Source organism: Schistocerca americana, unplaced genomic scaffold (assembly GCF_021461395.2).
Source record: "Schistocerca americana isolate TAMUIC-IGC-003095 unplaced genomic scaffold, iqSchAmer2.1 HiC_scaffold_73, whole genome shotgun sequence".
Classification (NCBI taxonomy): domain Eukaryota; kingdom Metazoa; phylum Arthropoda; class Insecta; order Orthoptera; family Acrididae; genus Schistocerca; species Schistocerca americana.
Window position 1 is genome coordinate 186,781 of NW_025726489.1, and position 25,133 is coordinate 211,913.

The 25,133-nt window shown below is 40.4% G+C and overlaps 1 protein-coding gene across 1 annotated transcript in view; it reads left to right on the plus strand.

Moving 5' to 3' along the window:
• Positions 1 to 25,133, plus strand: part of LOC124589805 (X-ray repair cross-complementing protein 5-like) — a 138,936-nt gene that overhangs the window by 108,112 nt on the left and 5,691 nt on the right. The window contains exons 11-13 of the mRNA XM_047131592.1: positions 4,077 to 4,267; positions 10,632 to 10,838; positions 19,830 to 19,966. Of these exons, the coding sequence (XP_046987548.1) occupies positions 4,077 to 4,267; positions 10,632 to 10,838; positions 19,830 to 19,966 (535 nt within the window). The remainder of the gene's footprint in view (positions 1 to 4,076; positions 4,268 to 10,631; positions 10,839 to 19,829; positions 19,967 to 25,133) is intronic.

Sequence of the window (25,133 nt, forward strand, 5' to 3'; positions counted from 1 at the left end):
AGACTGCTGTTTCATCAGCATATGGAATACAGTGTGTTTGTGTACCATCAATATTAACCCCCCTTTGTTGCTGCTGTTCATTGTTTGTATTGGCCTTTCTTAACATAAATTAAGTAAATATGGAGAGAGAGGACAGCCATGTCAGACACATTTTCATATTCTAGCCTCTTTCTTAATCCCATTGATACCTATTTCTGTCTGCCTCCGTAGCGCAGGGGTAGCGTTACTGCCTACCATGCAAGGGGGCCTGGGTTAGATTCCTGGCAGGGGACTGGATGTTGTGCGTCCTTCACCATCATTTCCATCATCATTGACATGCAAGTCGCTGAAGTGGTGTCAACTAAAAAGATTTGCAATACGGCGGCCAAACCCCGAAGGGGTATCCCGGCCAATAAATGCCATATGATCATTCCATTTAATTTCTCTACTCTTGATTTTTGTAGAGATTGAGAATCATCTTCTCTCTCCAGTCTACTCCAGTGCTATTCTATTATGTCATCCAACCCACTCTGTTAAATGCCTTCTATAGGTGAATGAATGAGGCAGGCATATCCTGTCTGTGTCAATTCTTCTTTCTAAAATCATTCACAGTGCCATAATTGCTTCCCTGGTTCCTTTTCCTTTCTTAAATTCTGACTGTTTCTCTCTTAAATGATGGTCAGTCTTTTATTAGTTACAGTACAGGGCTTTCAGAGTTCTGTATTTTCTAAAGTAGTGCTTTTACGAATATAATTGATGCATGAATAGAACCATAAATTCACTGAGTTTGCAGTTTGACCACCAGTGAGCATTAACAAGCATGGTGCTTTGACAAAATGGTGACATAGTGAGAAAATTGTTTTTGTGTGTCGAAATATGCAAGATGTTTATCTAGTGCAACAGTGCATTGCGCATTCAGGAGGAATTATGAAAAAGAGCATTTTGCATTGATATAGACAGTTTAGACACACTGGTTGTCTCCATAAACAGAAAAGTACTGGTAAACTGTGTATGCCAGATGTGACCGTGAGAAAGTGAGGGAAAGTTTCGTATGTAGTCCAAAAAAATCAACAGTCCATGCAAGCCACCATGACATTTGCAGGTCAGGCTACAATTAAAACTGGAAGATTATGGCTGGCAACTTCAATTTTGCGTCATAATGCAGAAACCACTCAAGGACAAACATTTTGCTTCCGAGCTAATCTTCAGCGACGAAGAAACTTTCAATTTATCTAGTACGATTAATTGTCAAAATGTGAGAGTATGGGGCACTGAAAATCCTTATGAAACAGTGACACATGAATGGGATTCACTGAAGGTTAATATTTTCTGTACGGTGCCACAGACATAGAATCTATGTGGTCCATTTTCCTTCTGTGAGAAGACTGGACAGGTACCTCATATCTGGATATGTTGTAGTTCTGGTTGTTTCCGCAACAGACTGATCATTCCAAAAATTTCACTTTGCGACAAGATAGGGCACCCCTCATTGGAGCGTCGATGTTCATCGCTACCTAAACAATGAACATCCACATTGCTAGATTGGGCTCAGAGGTGAAGGTAATGTGGCTCTGTTCCTTTGATTGGCCAGGTCACATGACCTAACGCCTTGTGCTGTTTTTCTTTGGGGGACCTTGTTTATGTACCTCTAGAGCCAAGAACACTGAAGCAGCTCAGAGAAAGCATCTGTGGTGCTTTTACTAGTTGAGTTAATTTTTGCAAAAATCCACATTGATCCAGGAACAGTTATTTTGTATCTATTCCAGATAAAGATCACATTATTTTACATCAAGTTATTAACTTCGGTCTATGGTGACCATCTGCTGACCCAAGCACAAGCAATTTTTCCATCACATTGAGCCAATGTATGTAAATATGATACAGTTAAAACGCGCAACCAAACAAGCTTCCTCATTATGACTCTATAGAGTCAACATGTCTGTTAGAATAGTTTATTTGGTACTTATAATTTTACATAATAATGGCAAAGTTTGTTTGGTGTGATGTAATCAAAAAATTGTCCTCAGATCTGGAGATGGTCATTGCATACTGAAATTAATAACTAGATGTCAAATATAGTTGTCTGTAATTGGAATAAATACAAAATATTCAGGCTGACATGTGGATCACCGTCACACACCTTGCGAGGGTACAGGGTTCGAGTCCTGGCCTTGCGTGCTGTCTTAAACTGTCAGGAAGTCTCACAGGACTGCACACTCTGCTGTAAAGTGGAAGATTTGTTCTAGCTGTGTTGTATTGATTCAAGTTTAGTGCTAGCTTTTAGGTTGTTAAGCCGCCACCACAAGTTGTGCATCTGTTTTGCTGCTTATCCGATCGAAATTTCTCGTTTGGCCTCACTGGATGTCATTTGAGACCTTCACACTACAGAAAAAAATGAGATGTTTCTGGGAATTGAACATAGTGCCTCTGCATCAGTAGCTGTGATGTTAATCACTACACAGATGAACTTTTGTACCATATTTCCATTCTGGCTCACACCACAGTTTTAGTTTAATGGTTGATGTTTGTCTCGATAGAGAGTCTGTACATCATTGTTCTTAGTAGAGCACTTTCCTATTTTAAAGGCTCTCGAAAAGTGTAACGCATTAGATGGCTTACAAAAATGGCAGTAATACAGACTGATAGTAAAAAATAGATCTTGAGAAATCTAAACCATTAAAATAATCTAATTAAAGAGACAAGAAAATGCCTAGACTTTTGCAAAAGAAGTGGATTGTAGGCTTTACATGGGTTAAAGCACACACAGGGTGAAAGAAAGACAGCAGACTGCAAAAGGAGTCATCAAAGAATATATATTAAAGGTGCACCACACTAGTGATCAAATTACAAGTCTCTCCTAATTCCTATGCACTGTGTTTGTGCAATATGATAATGAGAAAGCAATTATGACTGACACCATGAATGTGTGTTGACCCTTTGTAAACAGCAATAGGAGGTCTTTTAAACAATGTTCAATGCTGGGGACATCAAGTTAATTTGATTGCAAGAATTTTAGTAAATTAAGCAGTTTAAGTAAAGGCCTGCTACCATCAATTCAGACTAACAGACGACACCCTGTGTTAGTTCACTGAGGATAACAAAACTGTGGACCATGTGTTACTGGAATGTAGCAGCATGGACAGGCAGAGAAACATGCTACTGAAAAGTGTAATAATGAAGACAGTAACTGGTCAACTGGCAAGAGTGAACTTGTACTACTCATTTTTGAAAGATTTCTATAAATTGTGTGGAAGCAATAGAATTTTCACATGCATGAATTTCAATCACCATTTGCAAAACAAGCTCTGTGCTAATTTTAAGGCAGTAAATAAAGTAAGAGGTCACTACAGAATATTTACAATACCTGTTTTGTATCTGTAATAAAGGTTGTAATTAAGTAAACTAAACCTTGAAGTATTATCCTGCTTAATGGATCATGTTAATAATAATAAATACATATTCTGTTGCAAAATATAGAATTAAAGTCTAAAATAATCTTCAACCATGGAAAAACCTTTTTCCACCACATTGCTTACCCCAAGACTGCTAGTGCTGGAAAGTTTACAGAAAATTTTCTGTGTTCCATGTAAAATTTGATATGTACAATTTTTGGTGAAGTGAGATGTGTTTACATGGCTGGATGGTAAAAGTGTGTTCATGAAAGCTAGAGAAATGTATTTGTATCATGGTTTATCACATAAGATTAATCATTCATGAAGATCAGCTCAAACAACTTTCATTTTTCCTGGTTTGTTTGTCAGATTATTCCCAAATAGTGTCTCGACTGTTTGACTTAACAATAAGTCAATGCTGCAACATACCTCTGAAAAAAGAGGCACCCAGTTTTGAAAATCTCAGTTGCTTGAAGTGCCACAATTTCCAGTGGCCAGTGTCTAAGCCTTTATGGAATAATGATGACACCTAGATACTTAAAATAAGGTGGTGATCACTACAGTATTGGTATCCTTCCTTCTTCTCCTTTCCATATGTTACAAGAACGTATGTGAAGAATTAAATTGTTTGTTCGTTAATTTAAATGCTACATGTTTTTTTAAACTCATAGTGATTTATGAATTCATGAAAAAATGTTTCAACAGAGCAGTTACAAATGGCACAGAATCTGAGAAACCAAAGGATTTTGACCAGCCTGGAACATCTGCTATGAGCAGTTCACAAGCAGCGAAGCCAAGTGGGTTTTTAGCTCACGGTAGAGTGAAGGTGGTTGGAACCACAAACCCGGAGAGCGATTTCCAGGAATTACTAAGTCAAGGAGAACCATTCTCCCAAGGTATGAAAGTTTTACATACTATACTACCTTCCTAAACAGCTGTCTCCCAAATATTATTTCTCACTGTATGTCCTGTACATGATTTGTAATTTCAAGTACATCTGTACTTTGTAAACAAACTTACACTCAACACTCTGTTCTGATTCACCCGCTATGTGATCAAAAGTATCTGGACCCCTATTAATGGACATTAACATGGTATCCACCCTTCTCCTTTACGACAGCCAGAACTCACTGGGGAACTATCAGTGAGGTGTCCAAATGTCTGCGGAGGACTAGGAACCCATTCTTCCTCAAGGGCCAAATCCAAAGAGGGTCATAAAGTTGGATGTTGGGGTCTCTAGCAAAACTGATGTAACTCGTCCCAAAAGTTTTCCATTGGGTTCAGTCAGACTCTGGACAGGCCAGTCCATTTTAGGAATGTTGTTGCACACAAACCTATGGCTCACAGATGTTGCTTTCTGACAGGGTGCTTTGTCATCCATATGCAAACAGTTGCCATCTCCAAACTATTCCTTTACTGTATGCAGTATAATGCTCCAAAATATGTTCATATCCTTCTCCATTGTAGTGTTTTCTTAATTGTAATAAGGGACCCACCCTGTAATCATAAAAAAACATCCCCAAACAATGACACCATCTACTCCGTGCTTCACTGTTGGCACTACGCTTGACAGAACGTAATGTTCTCCATGCATTTGCCAACCCAAGGTCTCCCATCAGATTGTGAGAGGGTACTGCATGATTCAGCAAGGGTACAGAGTGATTTATCTCCCCAAATGACTTGTTTCCAGTCATCCACAGCCCAGTGGCACCGCTCTTTACAGCACCTCCAGTACCGCTTAGCACTGACTACAGAAATGTGTGGCTTATGAGGAGCTACTCAACCATTTTACCCCATTCTTTTTGACTCCCTGTGCACAGTCATTAACTGGACTGCTGGTAGCACTTCAGTACTCGAGAGTGGTTCCTTCTGATTTTATATGATTTTTATAGCCACCCTCTGCAGTTCTCAATAGTCTATCCATCAATATGTGGGGTCTCCGGGACTTGGGTTGTTCCTTCACGTTTCCACTTCACATTCAACTCTGACAATATTAGAAGGGCATAAATGTCGTTGATGCATTTGTTACTCAAGTGACATATGATGACCAGTCCACGTTCGAAATCACTGAGCTCTCCTGACTGAGCCTTTAGTGTGTTACTGCTTTGCAAAAGAAGTGGATTGTAGGCTTTACATAGGTTAAAGCACACTTATTTTAATTGGTAGTCTGCCTCTCTTGACAGCTAGCAGTCAATTCTGCACTACGAGGGTAATCCCAAAAGTAAGGTTTCCCATTTTTTTATAACTACAGAACTCTATTTGTGTGGCAGTTGGTCACATTGTTATGAAGAGTGTTTCACGCGCTGTGTGTCATGCAGACGCCGCACTGATGTGCTCAGTCTTCACTTGGCAGCCGTTGAGAATGGAGCTCCCGTTGGATGTTATCGCCAAATGCAAATTGCGCACAGTTGTTCAGTTTTTGAACGCAAAGGGCACTGCACCAATTGAAATCCATCGCCAATTGACGGAAGTGGATAGATGTCCAAAATGTTCGTAAGTGGTGTAGAGAGTTTGCAGCTGGTCGGACCGAAATTCACGAGAAACAGAGGAGCGAGAGACCGTCAATTTCTGAGGAGACAGTGTTGAAGGTTGAGCAAAGCTTGCGTGAAGATTGGCGGATCATCCTGGATGATCTCTGCATGTTGCATCCTGAGGTTTCCCGAAGCACCGCTCACAGAACTTTAATGGAAACGTTGAACTACCGGAAAGTGTGTGCAAGGGGGGGTGTCACGCATGCTGACTGAGGACTACATGCGGCAACGACTTGATGCTTACCGCGCATTTCTTCACTGCCTTGCAGCCGAACAGGACAACTTTCTGGACGGAGTTGTCATGGGTGACGAAACCTGGGCAAACCACTTTACACCTTTACGGAAAGCAATTCAGCTCCAACAATGAGCTGAAAGAAGAGGTTCATAACTTTCTGAACAGCATGGTAGTGAGCTGGTATGACATGAGCATACAAAATCTGCCACAGCGTCTATAAAAATGCATCGACAGAAATGTTGATTATGTCGAAAAATAGCTAAATGTTTACGCTGTAAACTGATGTAAATCATTGTAGAAATAAACAGGTCTATGTACTTATAAAAATATAGGAGACCTTATTTTTGGGATTATCCTCATACATAGGGATGTCCAAATACTTTTGACCAGATAGTGCCATCAGTAGGAGTGTAATTCAAACTGTAGAGCTCCCACTTTGCTTGTTCAGGAAATATTTTCTAGGTTTTAAAATACAGGGTGATGCATAAGTAGGTATACAGTAAATATTATTATTATTATTAAGTATAGAAAATAGGTTGGTAATGACATGAGAATGAACAATTTATTATAGAAAATTGCAGAAATTAGATATTTGAAGTCACAATAAGTTCAACATCTTAAGTGCCCATTGTCTTATGTGCTCAAATTGCGTGTTCAGGGTTTAAACATTCCTGTTGTACACTCAAGCACTCTTGGGCACTGGAGGTCTACAGTGTTCCATGTCTTGGCATGTTCTCTTATGAATTGACACGTCATCAACAGTACATGGTTTTCTTGCAAAGACTGTATCCGTGATAACATCTCAAAAGAAAGGTCTGGTGATTCAGTTGGCATGTCCACTTATTAGGTAACTTGTTGTCAAGAAACCCAAGCAGGGTTAAGTGTAATGAGGAGCAGCTCCAGCTTGGTGAAAGTAGAACTCTTTATTACCCTGCTGTAGACTTAACTGTATAATTGCAGTATGCAACATCATGTTGAGATAGGCACTGTGGGTAACTATTGTGTGAAAGTAGGGTGGGGGGGGGGGGGGGGGGGCAATTGTCCCTTGACACGAAAGGCGTGCCCAAACTACTGCAACCTCAGGTTGATTAAATTGTTTTGTCAATTATAGCATAGCAGTTTCCTGTGGTGTAGTACATACAATCATGCCTGTTAATAGCACCTGACAGCTTAAAATTTGCTTCGTCAGGCAAACACATTTTTGGAATTATGCCATCATGTTGCATTTCTTCATTCAAAAGAATCTTGCAGAGTTTTAAATGATGATTAATTTTAAATGGTGATTTGTATCATTCCGTAGTTTTTTTGTGAAGTAATATTGATTGAGACACTTGCAAACGTAAATGTTGCATTAGGTTACCCAAGGATCTACAGGAAATGTGCAACTTGACACAGGCTCTGCTTTTTTATTTCTTTGGGCTTCATATAAATCCCTAGTACGTAACAACCATTTCATTTTCAAAGGTGATAACACTTTCTGGTTGACCACTCTGTGGTGTATTACAGATATATGAAGTTCGATCAAATTTTTCGCTCTACTTGTAAATTAGAAGCCTTTTGTTTGAGGTGTATTCTATTGTGTCCATTCCCGTTTAAGCTGTTCAGCGTTCTCTATCTTCCAGTATTATTTAATTGTCCGCATATGTTGATTGGTGCTTATATTACAAGCTGTGATTATCAGAATATCTGGAAGAAGGTAGGGAAATTGTCTTAGAAGAGATAAAAATATAGTTACAGATGAATGGAAAAACTGGTAGAAGCCGACCTTGGGGAAGATCAGTTTGGATTCCGTAGAAATATAGGAACACGTGAGGCAATACTGACCCTACGACTTATTTTAGAAGCTAGATTAAGAAAAGGCAAACCTACGTTTGTAGCATTTGTAGACTTAGAGAAAGCTTTTGACAATGTTGATTGGAATACTCTCTTTCAAATTCTGAAGGTGGCGGGGGCAAAATACAGGGAGCGAAAGGCTATTTACAATTTCTACAGAAACCAGATGGCAGTTAAATAAGAGTCGAGGGACATGAAAGGGAAGCAGTGGTTGGGAAGGGAGTGAGACAGCGTTGTAGCCTCTCCCCGATGTTAATCAATCTGTATATTGAGCAAGCAGTGAAGGAAACAAAAGAAAAATTCGGAGTAGGTATTAGAATCCATGGAGAAGAAATAAAAAATTTGAGGTTCACCGATGACTGTAATTCTGTCAGAGACAGCAATGGACTTGGAAGAGCAGTTGAACGAAATGGACAGTGTCTTGAAAGGAGGATATAAGATGAACATCAACAAAAGCAAAACAAGGATAATGGAATGTACTCGAATTAAGTTGGGTGATGCTGAGGGAATTAGATTAGGAAATGAGACACTTAAAGTAGTAAAGGAGTTTTGCTGCCTGGGGAGCAAAATAACTGATGATGGTTGAAGTAGGGAGGATATAAAATGTAGACTGGCAATGGCAAGGAAAGCGTTTCTGAAGAAGCAAAATTTGTTTACATCGAGTATAGATTTAAGTGTCAGGAAGTCGTTTCTGAAAGTATATGTATGGAGTGTAGCCATGTATGGAAGTGAAACATGGACGATAACTAGTTTGGACAAGAAAAGAATAGAAGCGTACGAAATGTGGTGCTACAGAAGAATGCTGAAGATTAGATGGGTAGATCACATAACTAATGAGGAGGTATTGAATAGAATTGGGGAGAAGAGGAGTTTGTGGCACAACTTGACCAGAAGAAGGGATCGGTTGGTAGGACATGTTCTGAGGCATCAAGGGATCACAAATTTAGTATTGGAGGGCAGCGTGGAAGGTAAAAATCGTAGAGGGAGACTAAGAGATGAATACACTAAGCAGATTCAGAAGGATGTGGACTGCAGTACGTACTGAGAGATGAAGAAGCTTGCACAGTATAGAGTAGCGTGGAGAGCTGCATCAGACCAGTCTCAGGACTGAAGACCACAACAGCAACAGATTGCTTGTCACCGTACAATGTAGATGTTGAGTCACAGAGAAGCACAACAAAGAAATATATACTAAACATGTGAGCTTTTGACCAAAAGCACCTCTTGTGAAGTAGACAATACACAAACTCATTCATTCAAGCCCAACTCATACACACACGACCTTTGTTTCCAGCCACTGAGGCCAGACTGTGAGCAACTGTGTGTGACAGGAGAAGCAGTCTGGGTGGTGGGTGGGGAGGAGGAGGGAAGCCAGGGGAGGGTGGTAGAGGATAAATTGCTGCTTGTGGGAGTGTACAGGGATGAGGTGGGTACAGGGTAGGGCAGCTGGGTGTAGTTGGGAGGTTAGACGAGTGGAGGGGCAGGGGTGGAAAACTAGAGAAATAGAGGAGGAGAACTGTCTCCTTCCCTGCTCCCACTGTGACATTACACAGCTTCCTATTCCACCAGTGTGGCCAGTCTTTTCGCCCCACCGCTACTTCTCTCCTTTTCACTCCCACCACCCCAAACCTGTATCTCCACCCGTCTAACCTCCCAACTGCACCCACTGCCCTACTCTGTCCCCGCCGCTTCCCTGCAAGCTCCTACAAGCAGCATCTTACCCTCCCCCACACCTACGCTGCTATCCATCTCTGTCCTTGCCCCACCCCAGCACCCTCCTGACCCTACCACCGAGATTGGTGCTCCCATCGTGTGCAGTTGCTTGCAGTCTGGCTTCGGTGGCCAGAGACAGTGGTTGTGTGTGTATGAGCTGTGCCTGAGTCAAAGTGTGGGTGTGTGTTATGTACTTTTCAGGAAGTCCTTTTGGTCAAAAGCTCACATTTAGCAGTATTTTTGTTGTGCCTGTCTCCTCCTTAAAATTTCCATTACATGGTGAGTAGCGGTGTATTCTTTTCATAATATTCAAACAATGGAAGCTCCAGTTTGGAATATCAAGAATGTAAGGAAAAGATAGATTGCTACTTATCATTTGGATGACACACAAAGTTGCAGTCAGTCACAATTAACACACTTATAAAAAGCTTTCGGCCACAGACTTCATCAGAAAAAGAAAGAGAACACACACGCACATTCATTCACACAAGCAAGCACACCTCACACACACATGACTGTCATCTCTAGCACAGATCAAAAACTGGATTCCCAGTTTTAGGATGTCGGGACCACTTTGTCTAGTTCAGCTTTCAGTTCTTCATTTCCCAGTAACCTGATGATCTGTGGCTTCATTGTCTGCTGGTACAGATTTTGACAAAACTTCATTGAAAATTTTCTCAAAGTGTAATAACCCCAGACACGGTGGTGGTCCATACTCAACAATACTGTTTGCTACATGTATTGTTAACTGGGGACTACAGTAGTGACATCCTATTCAGAGAAACTCTTTCTTATTTTTCTGTGATCTTGTTACTAGCTGGTTCTTATTAGTCATGTCAGGTTTGTTTCATTCTCAAACGCAATATCTTTTATTTTTTCGATAGTTTAAAAATTAGTCATGTTAGCAACAGAAATGGTTAATACTGCTTTATTGCATATGAATTTCAGCATTCAACAGTATGAAGAGTGCAATAGAGAAGCTTGTGGAACGTTCATTCTCACCCCAGCAGTATCGGAAGGCCCTCTCTGCTGTCAAAACTCTCAGGAGTAAATCTGTGGAAATAGAACCACTCTTATATAATGAGTGGATCACTCAGCATAAGAAAATGCTCAAAATGTTGATGAAGGAAGAATTCTGGAACATGATTGTTGCAGGTAAGTCAGAAAACCATATGTTTAACACCAAATCGTTGTAAGGACAGGAACTGGAAAATAATACAAGGATAGTTCAGTAGCAGCCATGTTAAGAGTGGCAACACCATTTTCCTCAAAAACAAACTACACTGTGCAACAAATTTCCATTGGAAATTTGTAAATTACGTATATTTAGGATTTCTATGTTTGTTGGGATGTAATATGATGTGAAATAGACGCTGAAAGACAGCCTTAGCACCAGCTTCAGTGACATGTGCCCTGTTTTATACCATTGATATACATATTTATTCAGTTTAATTTTACTCATTGCTGTGTGTTGCTTCTGTGACTCTTTTAATTTCATAAAATAACAGACAAATCGCCTACAGTCACAGATCGTGATTTTATTTCAATGTACATAGCATTTCGAGCTCAGGGGGCTCATTTTCAGGTGCCTGACCGCTCTACACCATTCTTCAAATTTAGGTTAATACTGATCTTGTTAAGATTATTTAGGTATATTACAAACTGGCTCTTGTGAATTCCAGCTATACAGAACTAAGACAACATTGACAAATCACTTTCTGTTTTCAGTAGTGGGTACATAATTTTGAAATACAGTATGAGTGGACATATTTATGTGCATACACTGCCAGAAAGGAAAAGTAGTAGACCTGGAAGGACGGTGTTGATTTTAATCCAGTTACGGCATGTGCCACCTGCGGTATAGTAGGTGTACTGATAACAGTTTCAACATTGTCTGCCCACAGACGGTGTAGTGACATTGTTACCACAGTGTTATCTGTGTCTACCCTTTAATAGAGTACGCTCATAGCAGAATGCTCAGCAGGGTGCAAACATTTGAAGCAAGCAGGTAACAATGCCGTGGAGGTGCACTTGTGCTCCCTACAGCCAATTGAACGAGTTTGAAGGGGTCAAACTGTGGCCATCTCAGTGGGGGGATGGTCCTTTCAGAGAATTTCGATGTGCTGTCAGTTGTACCATGTTGCTGGTCTCAGTGGTCATGTGAAGATTCTAACACACATAGACAAGGTTCTGGATGTCTGTGCAGCACAAACATCTGCCAGGATCATCGTATTGTAAGGGCAGTAGTGGCAGATCTTACAGCTACCACAGCATGGATAAAGAGGGCTTGTGAGCCAAGACATGTCAACAGGAACTGTTGCAAACCAGTTACTAGCAGGGGGACTATGGGCACACACACCTCTTGTCCGTCCTCCACTCGTGCCTCAATGTCGACATCCATAGCTCGATTGGTGCTATCTGAGGTTCACTTGGAAGGTGGAACGGCTTGCCGTGGTCTCCAGTGATGATGCAGGTGATAGTTGTTTATGCGTATGACATAGACCTGATGTGGACTCGCATGTGGTGTGCATTTGTCCATGACACACTGTACCCAGCCCAAGTCTGGGGGTCGGGGATGCAATAAGCTACAATTCTCGTTCATCTTCGGTGTTTCTGGAGGGGACACTAACCAGCACTTATTACATGCAGAAAGTTGTTAGACCCATTCTTTTGCTATTCTTGCAACAGGAAGGTGCAGTGTTGTTCCAACAGGATAATGCTCACCCACACACCACTCGTGAACTCTAGGAGTGTTTATGATAAGTGTGTCACTTAGCTGTTGTCCAAGTTTGTTGTTTCTGGAGAAAGGTATTTTTGTATTGGTGTCTCTTTACAAGTTAGCAATTTTTTGTGATGTTGTGCCTATTTAGGGAATGCTTGTAAAGATTTCTGTTTTGTCAGTTGTTTTTCCTGTAGTGCTTCTATTACTGATGTTGGCCTGTATTTTGTTGGAAAGTTTGTTAACTGATTTTACTGAATACGGATTATTTATTGCTGTTGTGTTGATGGTATCTATTTCTTGTGTTAGTGCTGTGAATTTTAAGAATAATGTGTGTGCCCTGTTCATCATGGATCTAAATCCAGCAGACATGTATATTTGGATGGTGTGATGACTCATGTATTGCGATATCAGCATAGGATGGTTTCCTGTAAGTGTAAAAACTATGTTCTTGTTATTCGTCAACGATTGTGAAGTCTATGAAGTTTATGGATTAGTTTCTTTTGTGTTCTGTTGTGAACTTTGTTTTATTATGAAGTGAACTGAATAATGCAAGAAGTTCATAAGTTCATCTTTTGTGCCATCAGTTAGGAGTATAGTGTAATCCACATATCTCCTGTAATAAACAATTTTTTCAGCAAGTTTATTTTTCCCCTCAAAAAAATTATTTTCTAAGTCGTCGTTGAATATGTCAACAAGGGAGTTTGACATTTTGTTACCCATAACTAAGCCTTCTTTATGTTGGTAGCTTTTATCATTAAATGAGAAGTATTTGTGGAACAGTACAAGTTCAGATAGATTGATCAACTCTGAAATCCCAGTATGTTTAGTTTTTTTGTGTTTGATAAGGTTTTATTCTAATAATTTCAGTTGTCTGTTTCGTAGGTACTTTCGTGAGTAGGTTAACAGTGTCGAAGAAGGCAAATCTAGCTTCTCTCGGAATTTTTTTATCTCTGTTGAGGGCTGTTAACACTTCAGTATTTTTGAATTGAAAATGTGGTTTCAAAACTATAAAATTCCTTGAGGGTATGATTTAGTAGTTGGGAAAGTTTGTACAGGCTTCTGGTATATTCTTGGAGTTAACTATCTGTTAAACTGCAGAGTTAGGGTTGTAGATTTTTTGTTGTGTCCAGAATTTGAGGTCAGTGGGGTACGTTAATCTTCAACTTTTTATTTGTTTGTTTATAGGAGGAAGTTGAATGCTAAGAAGACCATAGGCTACTGTAGAAAGTTGTATCTTTTTGAGTACTATTAACATTTTTCAATGTGGTATATGAGGTACTGAGAGCACAAGTAGACTAACCCTGGGGAAGTCAGTATGGAGGAAACAGGCCTAATAATAATGACTCACAAAGAATGTTTTTCTGTGATGCATTGCAGCCTTTTAACATACATATGATGTAACTGGGGTTTTATTGAACAATATTCTGACATAGATACATTACAAATGTTAATTATATAGTAGAATATTAGCAGTTTTGTTGTGGCTTAGTCCACTTTTGCTCTGAGTAGTTGAACATTCTCAATGATAGGTCCGTTAGTACGCTGATTATTCATGCTGTTCATTGCACAAAGTCCATCATAGATTGCATGTGACAATAGTATACATTATTATTATGCACTGTACGGATTACATGTAATATTTTACATTGGTTTCTATAATTTTAAGCACTATGTTGCATTTCAAAATCATCCACAGGGAATGTTTTTACAGCAATTGAAGACACTTTTAAATTTTTGTAGAAATCATGATGAAATGGGGGTACATACGGAAGCAAACTGAACAGATCCTTCTTTTTTGCCTCTGTAATTATGTGTCCATTAGAATAAAGCAGTTTGAGAGTGCTGATGCATGTGGATGTTCGTTTGGCAACATCAATTTCCTGAAATGGATCTTGGCTTTGGTTCGAGTATTTATACCATATTTTGAATCTGTTGGATGCTGCAGCCACTGTATGTTCAACCATTGTACTTTACTATCGCCAGAAGACATTTTTCGATTCTTGATATTTCTTTCAGGTTGTTTTGTTGAAAAGAAACATTCCGCATTCATATTGATTTTCTTTTTTTTGGCTCTCACTACCACATCATTCCAGTGTTCAGGAAGGTAAATATTAGGAAAATACATTTTTCACTTTTGAACCGAGCCAAAATCTTGATCACAGGGCAGGTATGATTGTCCGCTAACTAAAAATTTATGGTCTATTTCCTTCACAGAAAACTCTGAGCTGCTTAAAATGTATTGTCACAGTACAACAACTTTTACGTTTCTATTCTGGCCTCCACACTGATCAGAGTACATATTTAGTGTGGTATAGTCAATGCCCACACCGCGGCACCTGCAGCTGCGTGGCCACGGTCTTTACGTCATACAGCCAACGGCCGGCACGCCCCTCTTCTGCGCAGCTCTGCACAGCTGTATAGCACAGGCGCAGGCCTCACACACTGAGTGTCTCCGCACTGTCATGGCAACCTCGGCCGGCGTCCTCCCGAGACATAGTCACGTGAGGCCGCGCCGCCAATCGTAACAGGACACGACAAGCGGACTCGGTTACGGCGGGCATATTCCTCCGCCACTCGCCCTATATAGCCGCCACGCCTGGCAGTCTCGTGTCGGGCTGCCTTCTTGTTACGTCGACGTCGCACCCAGGAACGACGCTACATTGTGCTACGAATGTTTAGCATACCGGACTTGGACTCTGCAGCCCAGTCACTGCTCTTGATCAAGCACCAAGTTGTGTTAGTATTGTGGAACTGTTGGCAATAAACAGAATTTGTAACTCACGCCATTCGTTATTTGTTGTTTCTCCAATTACGGATACAACATTTAGTTTTTCAGTCCTGACAAAATTGCGTATGAAATACAGCAAACAAAAACCAATTTCTTGTGCCCCTCTTGATGCAATGGATTCATTCCACAGAAACATGTACGCATCATCACTGTGCATATTGTGAATGCCAAAGCAATTTGTTCACAACTGACATTTGTAATAGCAGCTCCAGTTGAGATGACTGGTGTAGGCAAAGTTTTCATCAAATCAAATGTTATCATTGTAACGTTACTATCTTATCTGTGAAGCAAAGTATCTCTCTGTAAACCTGCCCGTGCATATTCTTCTTTTTGCTGATGGAATTCACATTCTGCAATTAAATTCGTTCTCTCCTTATCATTATTGGCAGCTGTCATTTTTACCTGCAAAGCATTGCATGTTTGACAAGAGTCGGACACTGGTGGATGAAATGACAAATTTCAGTTTTCGTAAAAAAATTTGCAAAAAATAAAATGAGAAATGGGTATTTGCTCCTCTGCACAGTACAGTGAATATATGATTGTTAAATTTAAATCTGGTCCCAAATACTTTCTAGTGTTATTGTTATGGTACGCATAATGACTTTCATAAGTCGGAAATTTTCCTATGAAACATTTTACTACATCAACTTTGTGGGGAGATGTTTTATTACCGGGTTCACCTTTACCTCTACCATCACGCAGAGGGGTTGCTTTCCCCCCTATCGATTCTTCCAGCAGATGCAGCTAAAGTACTCTGAAAGAATCTTTTGCACTCTGTAGTTTTAGACCCATTTGAATTGAGCAAGTAATAAAATTTTGTCTTCTCCCTGCATGAATGTTGCTGACCTACTTAAAGACCGTGCTTTATCAACAACTTTAATCATGGTAAACAGGAAAGCCGACTGCAGATCATAGCTGCCTAAATTATAAAATTCATTGAACACTTGTTCCTGCCGTTCTTCGTTGATGTTTTTGTGGCACTCGTACGGGCACGAACACGCGCTGATTGTCCGCAATTCCTTTTGAGGTACAAGGTTACCCTTATGGTTGGCACACTCTTGACCTAAAGTTTTCCGTTCCTTCCTAACATTACGAAGCAATTTATCTTTGTTTCTAAGGTGCTTATTTCCTCGGCTCTATATCATGGCATCGTAGTTTGTCTCTGGCACATCCTCTGGAAAAGTTGTTGCTGCAGCCATGCTCGCTCTCGCTTCTCCTGGCGCTTCTCCATCAGTCGCAAGCATCTCTGTAATAAAAATGTACATCCCTCAACGTAATATTAACTTCATGACAGTAATGGTCAAAGGAGGCATTGGTATGCACAGGCGAAGCAATTGCACAACACGACTCGGCGGGCGGTAAAACGTTGTTGTACCCATAACATTAAAAGTGATCGTTACTCAATTTCACAATGTAGCAATAAATAAAGTATTGTTTGTATTTAAATGTGTTTTCATATGAAAAAAACTTGCATTTTTGTGAACAAAGCCACCGTTTGATATACCTCTCGACGTCTTTGAATGTGAACACGTCAGTGTACATTCGACAATGTTATCTGCAAACAAAAGGAAGGAACACAACAACTAACCTTGCAGTTGCTCCTCTATGCTTTTCGCAGGGGCTTCCAGGCTGAACAACTGACGTACATTTCCACATGGTCACTGGTTCAGTACATTGTTCCACGCTTAATGCACAAGTCCTTCGTTCCCCGTCGTCATGTGCAGTGACGGTGGACGGACAGCACAGAGCAAAAAAGGACTATGACGCAAGTCCACTCTTGCTCTCGATGGTATCTATCGGCAGTTGAGTGCAGCAGCAATGTGTACATTGCTAACTGAGACAAACCTTCAGATAAACAAACAGATCAAAAGGCACTGCATAATAATTGTATACTGTTATCACATCATGTCAGTACCTCAAATCCACAAAAAGTTGGGTTAGTCCGCTTGTGCTCTCAATGCCTCATAATGCGAGTAGGATGCAGACAACACTGGTGCAGTGGTCGATGACTCTTAGTGTTTATATTTTATACATTATTCTGTGGCAGTGCAAATATGATGTTATTAAAAACGTGGTTTATGATATTGAGTTGTTACACCACTTGGCATGGCTGTAGAGTTTTTGTGTAGATTCAGCAACAAAACAAGACAGAAAGCCTGAGAACCATGTTTTGAACTGTTATGATAACCTCATAAATGAAGTCTGATTTAAGGCATAGTTCTATGAGAGTTTGGGTTGCAAAAGTTACTCATCCCAACAAACCTTAGAGCAATCTCAGATCCACTGGAACTTGGCTGCAGAATGTCAGGCAGCCTTAAGAGTTACAGAGACAGAAGGACAGTCACAAGTATGCTGCATTTTGGAAGCTGAGTGTCGCCCGTCTCTTACAGGTTCTGGGGTGCTTGAAAACTCATGATGATGGCATCATTTAAAGGTTGTACAGCAAGCAGAGAGACATACCTGTACATGTGGAACATGGGGGGGAGGGGGCTTTTGGTGAGGCTGCATTTGATTATGATCTATTAGTTGATTATGTTAATCATAAAGTCGTCATTTTAAGGGTTTGAGTGGAAAACTGTAGGCACTATAAAGCATTGAAATGGAAGGGAGAAATGGTTGGTATCTGTTGTTGGTCTTGGAGCAAAGTCTCACTTCCAATACTTGGTGAGTGAGAGGAACTCGTAAAAACTCTACTGCTTTACGAATACAGTGAATCGAGGTGTCTTTTAAATATAATTAAAAAGTATAATTCGTGCTTTCAGATTCATCATACAGCAAAATAATACAAACACTTTCATTATATAACCACAGACTGACACAGCATACATATTTTATACTTATGTCTCTACAGCACTGTATTGACAGATGCTTAGAAATTGCTGTCTTATTTACTCACCATCGCTCATCACAACGAAACTACTGAACTGGAAGAAACTCGACACTAGAACAGAAGGAGCAACATTCACAAAGAATGAAATCAGTGTGGGCCAAAGGAAACTACAGATGAAAACAAAGAAGCAGAAACAATGTTGGTCTATCATATCCTCCAGAAAAATGATTCAACATTTACTTAGATTGCCTGTGTTTTAAGATATACTGTACTATGCTGTTGCAAATACATTTCTTCTCCTTCACACAGCTATAGATTTGTAGCAGTGTCTGTTCCTTCAGATATGCATGCATGTCTGAAGAAAATTGCGTAGTACTCGTAAAACACAGACACTGCGAAATAGTTTTGTATACCTAGATAGTCCACGACAATAATGAATAAATCTCTCCCTGTGCAGGAATCACTGCAACTGTGCAAATGCGGGATGCGGACAAACGGTGACATATAGAGGTTTGAGCCAGTGTGGGAGGCACGCTTGGATGGCCAAAGTGGTTAAGGCGACTGCTTGTGTAAAGCAGGAAATCCGGGTTTGAGAACCAGTCCAGCACAAATTTTCACATGTCACTAATAAAGTGTGCACCTGAAGTATAATAGTATTTGAAATTCCAAATATATTTCTTGTGATTCAACATTTGTTGATCAAGTGCCAGTTTGATAATAAATATTGAAGTCAAATAAACGTAAAGAAAAAGTGTTGCCACTAGCAAGAATCAAATCAGACCTGGCTTCACGATTAGAAAATACAATGCTTCGTCATACAGACAGTGTTGTTAAAAGAGCTGAAATGTTTTATGCAATAAGACTTAACAGTACTCCAAAATCTTCAAAGTCAAAATTTTCTGGTCCTTTTTGACAGGTGTGTCAAACTCCTTTAGGAAACTGATGTGCAGGCATTTATCATCAAATTCTATGAGCACGAAGTACGCCAGTTGTCAGTGATAACTCCTCAGCAGAATATACTGAAGTGTCTGCCATGTAGCCGGCTGGAGTGACCGAGCGGTTCTAGGCGCCTCAGTCTGGAACCGCGCGACCGGTACGGTCACAGGTTCGAATCCTGCCTCGGGCATGGATGTGTGTGATGTCCTTAGGTTAGTTAGGTTTAATTAGTTCTAAGTTCTAGGGGACTGATGACCTCAGATGTTAAGTCCCATAGTGCTCAGAGCCATTTGAACCATTTTTTGTCTGCCATGTACATAGTAATCTATCTGTTGATGTCAGATTTGTTTTAATGTCGACTGACAGATGGCAGCACTCATAAGTAACACTGACTTGTGTGAGTGACAACATCTGTCTTCAAATGTAGCTACTTATTGTACCAGTGTCATAGAGTGGAACACCCACATGTGTGATCAGTTTCTTCATCTTTCCCTCTACTCCTCCTCAAGCAAGATGGTCGCTCTAAGCCTGGTTTTTATGAGGGGCACATCGCTCTGCCCCCCCCCCCCCCCACCCACCACCACCACCACCACCACCACCACCACCACCACCACCACCCACCTCCCAGCCTTCAACCAATTCCTTTTCCTGACCCTGAACCTACAGTTCCGGAAGCTAGAAGTGCTGTGATCTATTTTTATCCATTCCTGCCTGCAGTACAGGCAATTGTACCTCCAAGAGGTAAAGTTTCTGTGGCTCTATGAATTCAGTAATTCTCTGAACTGAATTTTCCATGTTATATAATTAAATTAAATTTATGTTGAGATGCAGCAGTGTTCCCAGTAACTACAGACTTAATGTTTTCCACAGCAAAACTTGGTCTCATATCATCCTCCGAGTCCGTGAGAAGTTCTGTGAGTGAAAAAGAAGCGAATGACTTTTTCAGTGCAGATGTTAGAGAGTCCATAAAGAGTGAAGATGATGGCTTTGAAGATGAAGATGATTTAGTAAGTACTACCAGTACTATAGAATTTTCGAAATGTTCAAGCCTACAGCAGTGTTTATGTTTGCATAATATTCATGTAGTTCTGCATCAGTGGACCTCCACAAAACTGCTTCGAATGAATGAAGTGGAGCAGGGCTGGGGCTCCAGCTCATCTACGGGAAGACAGTAGTCAAACCTCTGGCCGTCCAGATTTGGGTTTCATGTAATTCCTGTAAATCTTTTCAGTGTAAAGCTGGGATGGATCCCCTGAAAGAACATGGCTAATTCCTTCTTCCTCAGCCCCTTTCCACCAATCCAAGCAGTTGTCCAGCTCTAATTACCTCCTTTACATGGAAACATGAAACTCTAATTTGACTATTAAGTGTAGGTCAGACAGAACTCATACAGTTTTATTTATTGGCTGTACCATTTCGACTTTTCAGTTATTATCAGTAGCCCTATAGAACTAGAAACAGTGTACAATAACATCTTGTCAGCATAACATTAACAAATTAAAAAACTTTTAACTAAACACCATACATTATAGTGTCATTTTTATTTATGTAATGTAGTTAGCTGTTTGTTTAATTTGTTAACTTAATGTAATTTAATTGGGCTGTTAATAAAAAAAATTGAAATGTCAAAACCAGTGTAGACAATGTATAAATTTGTGTAAGCACTTCCTGTCCTAGACTTAATAGTCAGAGTTACTGAGCTCACAAAATGTGTGACAAATATGAACAGATTAAATCCTAATCTTCCTCCCTTGAACACTGATTTATCGATACACTCCAAGACAAACAAATTATGCACCATGGAGGAATTATTCAAATGGGATGGAAATCAGTAGATGTGATGTACATGTACAGACAAAACAAATTATTACAGTTTCAGAAAAATTGGATGATTTATTCAAGAGAAAGAGTGTCACAAAGTTACCAAGTCAACAATGAGCAGTTATTCAGCATGACATTATTTGATAGAATTCTTAGATGTCCTTCTGACTGATATCGTACCAAAGTCTGTCCAATTGGCTTGTTAGATCATCAAAATCCCGAGCTGGTTGAAGGACCCTATCCGTAAGGCTCAAAGTGTTCTCAGTCAGGGAGAGATAAGGCAAAGTTGCTGGTCAAGGTAGCGTTTGGTAAACACAAAGACAAGCAGTAGAAACTCTCACCGTGAGCAGACATGCATTTTTTTGTTGAAATGTAAGCCCACAATGGCTTGCCATGAAGGGCAACAAACAGGGCGTAGAAAATCGTCAACGTATGTCTATACTGTAAGAGTGCTGTAGATGACAACCAAAGGGGTCCTGCTATGAAAAGAGATAGCACCCCAGATTATCACTCCCAGTTCTCAGGCCATATGGAGGCTGACAGTCTGGTTGGTATCCCACTGTTTTCAGGTGCGTTTCCAAACACGTCTTCACTGCTCATTGGGGCTCAATTTAAAGCAAAGTCATATCTGAAGATTTTTTTAATTATTAAAAATGAAATTCCTCCAGCTGTACTTAAGATTTTTTATTTACTTCGCTACTAGTTTCGGCATTGCGTCAATGTCCTCTTCAGGCCCGTACACTTTGCTGAAATCAGCCACACATAACTGATTGCAGCAAAGTGCACGGGCCTGAAAATGGCATTGACGCAATGCCGAAACTAGTAGCGAAGTAAATAAAAAATGTTAAGTACAGCTGCAGGAATTTCATTTTTAATAAAAACTATACCAGCTGTGTCCCACCTTCATCCAGTTTAAATATGGAGGTATTAATCTCTGAAGATAGTCCTTCCCTCCATGAACCATAGACCTTGCCGTTGGTGGGTAGGCTTGCGTGCCTCAGCGATACAGATAGCCGTACCGTAGGTGCAACCACAACGGAGGGGTATCTGTTGAGATGCCAGACAAACGTATGGTTCCTGAAGAGGGGCAGCAGCCTTTTCAGTAGTTGCAGGGGCAACAGTCTGGATGATTGACTGATCTGGCCTTGTAACACTAACCAAAACGGCCTTGCTGTGCTGGTACTGCGAACAGCTGAAAGCAAGGGGAAACTATGGCCGTAATTTTTCCCGAGGGCATGCAGCTTTACTGTATGGATAAATGATGATGGTGTCCTCTTGGGTAAAATATTCCGGAGGTAAAATAGTCCCCCATTCGGATCTCCAGGCGGGGACTACTCAAGAGGGCATCATTATCAGGAGAAAGAAAACTGGCATCCTACGGATCGGAGCGTGGAATGTCAGATCCCTTAATGGGGCAGGTAGATTAGAAAATTTAAAAAGGGAAATGGATTGGTTAAAGTTAGATATAGTGGGAATTGGCGAAGTTCGGTAGCAGGAGGAACAGGACTTTTGGTCAGGTAAATACAGGGTTGTAAATACAAAATCAAATAGGGGTAATGCAGGAGTAGGTTTAATAATGAATAAAAAAATAGGAGTTCGGGTAAGCTACTACAAACAACATAGTGAACGCATTATTGTGGCCAAGATAGACACGAATCCCACGCTTACCACAGTAGTACAAGTCTATATGCCAACTAGCTCTGCAGATGACGAAGAAATTGAAGAAATGTATGATGAGATAAAAGAAATTATTCAGATTGTGAAGGGAGACGAAAATTTAATAGTCATGGGTGACTGGAGTTCGATAGTAGGAAAAGGGAGAGAAGGAAACGTAGTAGGTGAATATGGATTGCGGGGAAGAAATGAAAGAGGAAGCCAGCTTGTAGAATTTTGCACAGAGCATAACTTAATCATAGCTAACACTTGGTTCAAGAATCATAAAAGAAGGTTGTATACATGGAAGAAGCCTGGAGATACTGACAGGTTTCAGATAGATCATATAATGGTAAGACAGAGATTTAGGATCCAGGTTTTAAATTGTAAGACATTTCCAGGGGCAGGTGTGGACTCTGACCACAACCTATTGGTTATGACCTGTAGATTAAAACTGAAGAAACTGCAAAAAGGTGGGCATTTAAGGAGATGGGACCTGGATAAACTGACTAAACCAGAGGTTGTACAGGGTTTCAGGGAGAGCATAAGGGAACAATTAACAGGAATGGGGGAAGGAAATACAGTAGAAGAAGAATGGGTAGCTTTCAGGGATGAAATAGTGAAGGCAGCAGAGGATCAAATAGGTAAAACGATGAGGGCTAGTAGAAACCCTTGGGTAACAGAAGAAATATTGAATTTAATTGATGAAAGGAGAAAATACAAAAATGCAGTAAATGAAGCAGGCAAAAAGGAATATAAACATCTCAAAAATGAGATTGACAGGAAGTGCAAAATGGCTAAGCAGGCATGGCTAGAGGACAAATGTAAAGATGTAGAGTCTTATCTCACTGGGGGTAAGATAGATACTGCCTACAGGAAAATTAAAGAGACCTTTGGAGAAAAGAGAACCACTTGTATGAATACCAAGAGCTCAGATGGAAACCCAGTTCTAAGCAAAGAAGGGAAAGCAGAAAGGTGGAAGTAGTATATAGAGGGACTATACAAGGGCGATGTACTTGAGGACAATATTATGGAAATGGAAGAGGATGTAGATGAAGATGAAATGGGAGATACGATACTGCGTGAAGAGTTAGACAGAGCACTGAAAGACCTGAGTCGAAACAAGGCCCCGGAAGTAGACAGCATTCCATTAGAACTACTGACGGCCTTGGGAGAGCCAGTCCTGACAAAACTCTACCATCTGGTGAGCAAGATGTATGTGACAGGTGAAATACCCTCAGACTTCAAGAAGAATATAATAATTCCAATCCCAAAGAAAGCGGGTGTTGACAGATGTGAAAATTACCGAACTATCAGTTTAATAAGTCACAGCTGCAAAATACTAACGCAAATTCTTTACAGGCAAATGGAAAAACTGGTAGAAGCCGACCTCGGGGAAGATCAGTTTGGATTCCGTAGAAATATGGGAACATATGAGGCAATACTGACCCTACGACTTATCTTAGAAGCTAGACTAACCTACATTTCTAGCATTTGTAGACTTAGAGAAAGCTTTTGACAATGTTGACTGGAATACTCTCTTTCAAATTCTAAAGCTGACAGGGGTAAAATACAGGGAGCAAAAGGCTGTTTACAATTTGTACAGAAACCAGATGGCAGTTATAAGAGTCGAGGGGCATGAAAGGGAAGCAGTGGTTGGGAAGGGAGTGAGACAGGGTTGTAGCCTCTCCCTGATGCTTTCAACTATTCAATCTGTATATTGAGCAAGCAGTAAAGGAAACAAAAGAAAAGTTTGGAGTAGGTATTAAAATTCATGGAGAAGAAATAGAAACTTTGAGGTTCGCCGATGACATTGTAATTCTGTCAGACAGCAAAAGACTTGGAAGAGCAGTTGAACGGAATGGACAGTGTCTTGAATGGAGGATATAAGATGGACATCAACAAAAGCAAAATGAGGATAATGGAATGTAGTCGAATTAAGTCGGGTGATGCTGAGGGAATTAGATTAGGAAATGAGACACTTAAAGTAGTAAAGGAGTTTTGCTATTTGGGGAGCAAAATAACTGATGATGGTCGAAGTAGAGAGGATATAAAATGTAGACTGGCTATGGCAAGGAAAGCATTTCTGAAGAGGAAAAATTTGTTAACATCGAGTATAGATTTAAGTGTCAGGAAGTCATTTCTGAAAGTATTTGTATGGAGTGTAGCCATGTATGGAAGTGAAACATGGACGATAAACAGTTTGGACAAGAAGAGAATAGAAGCTTTTGAAATGTGGTGCTACAGAAGAATGCTGAAGATTAGATGGGTAGATCACATAACTAATGAGGAGATATTGAATAGGATTGGGGAGAAGAGGAGTTTGTGGCACAACTTGGCTAGAAGAAGAGATCGGTTGGTCGGACATGTTCTGAGGCATCAAAGGATCACCAATTTAGTACTGGAGGGCAGCGTGGAGGGTAAAAATCGTAGAGGGAGACCAAGAGATGAATACATTAAGCAGATTCAGAAGGATGTAGGCTGCAGTACGTACTGGGAGATGAAGAAGCTTGGAGAGCTGCGTCAAACCAGTCTCATGACTGAAGACCTCAACAACAACAACAACAACAACAACAGTCCTACTCCAGTCAGTGGGATTCCAGAACACTGCTTCTCCAATCAGTTGCACTGGCCATACGAGTCACCTGTTTCAGGAAAACGTTTCCACATAGCAGTACAACGAAAAGATAGAGCTGTGCA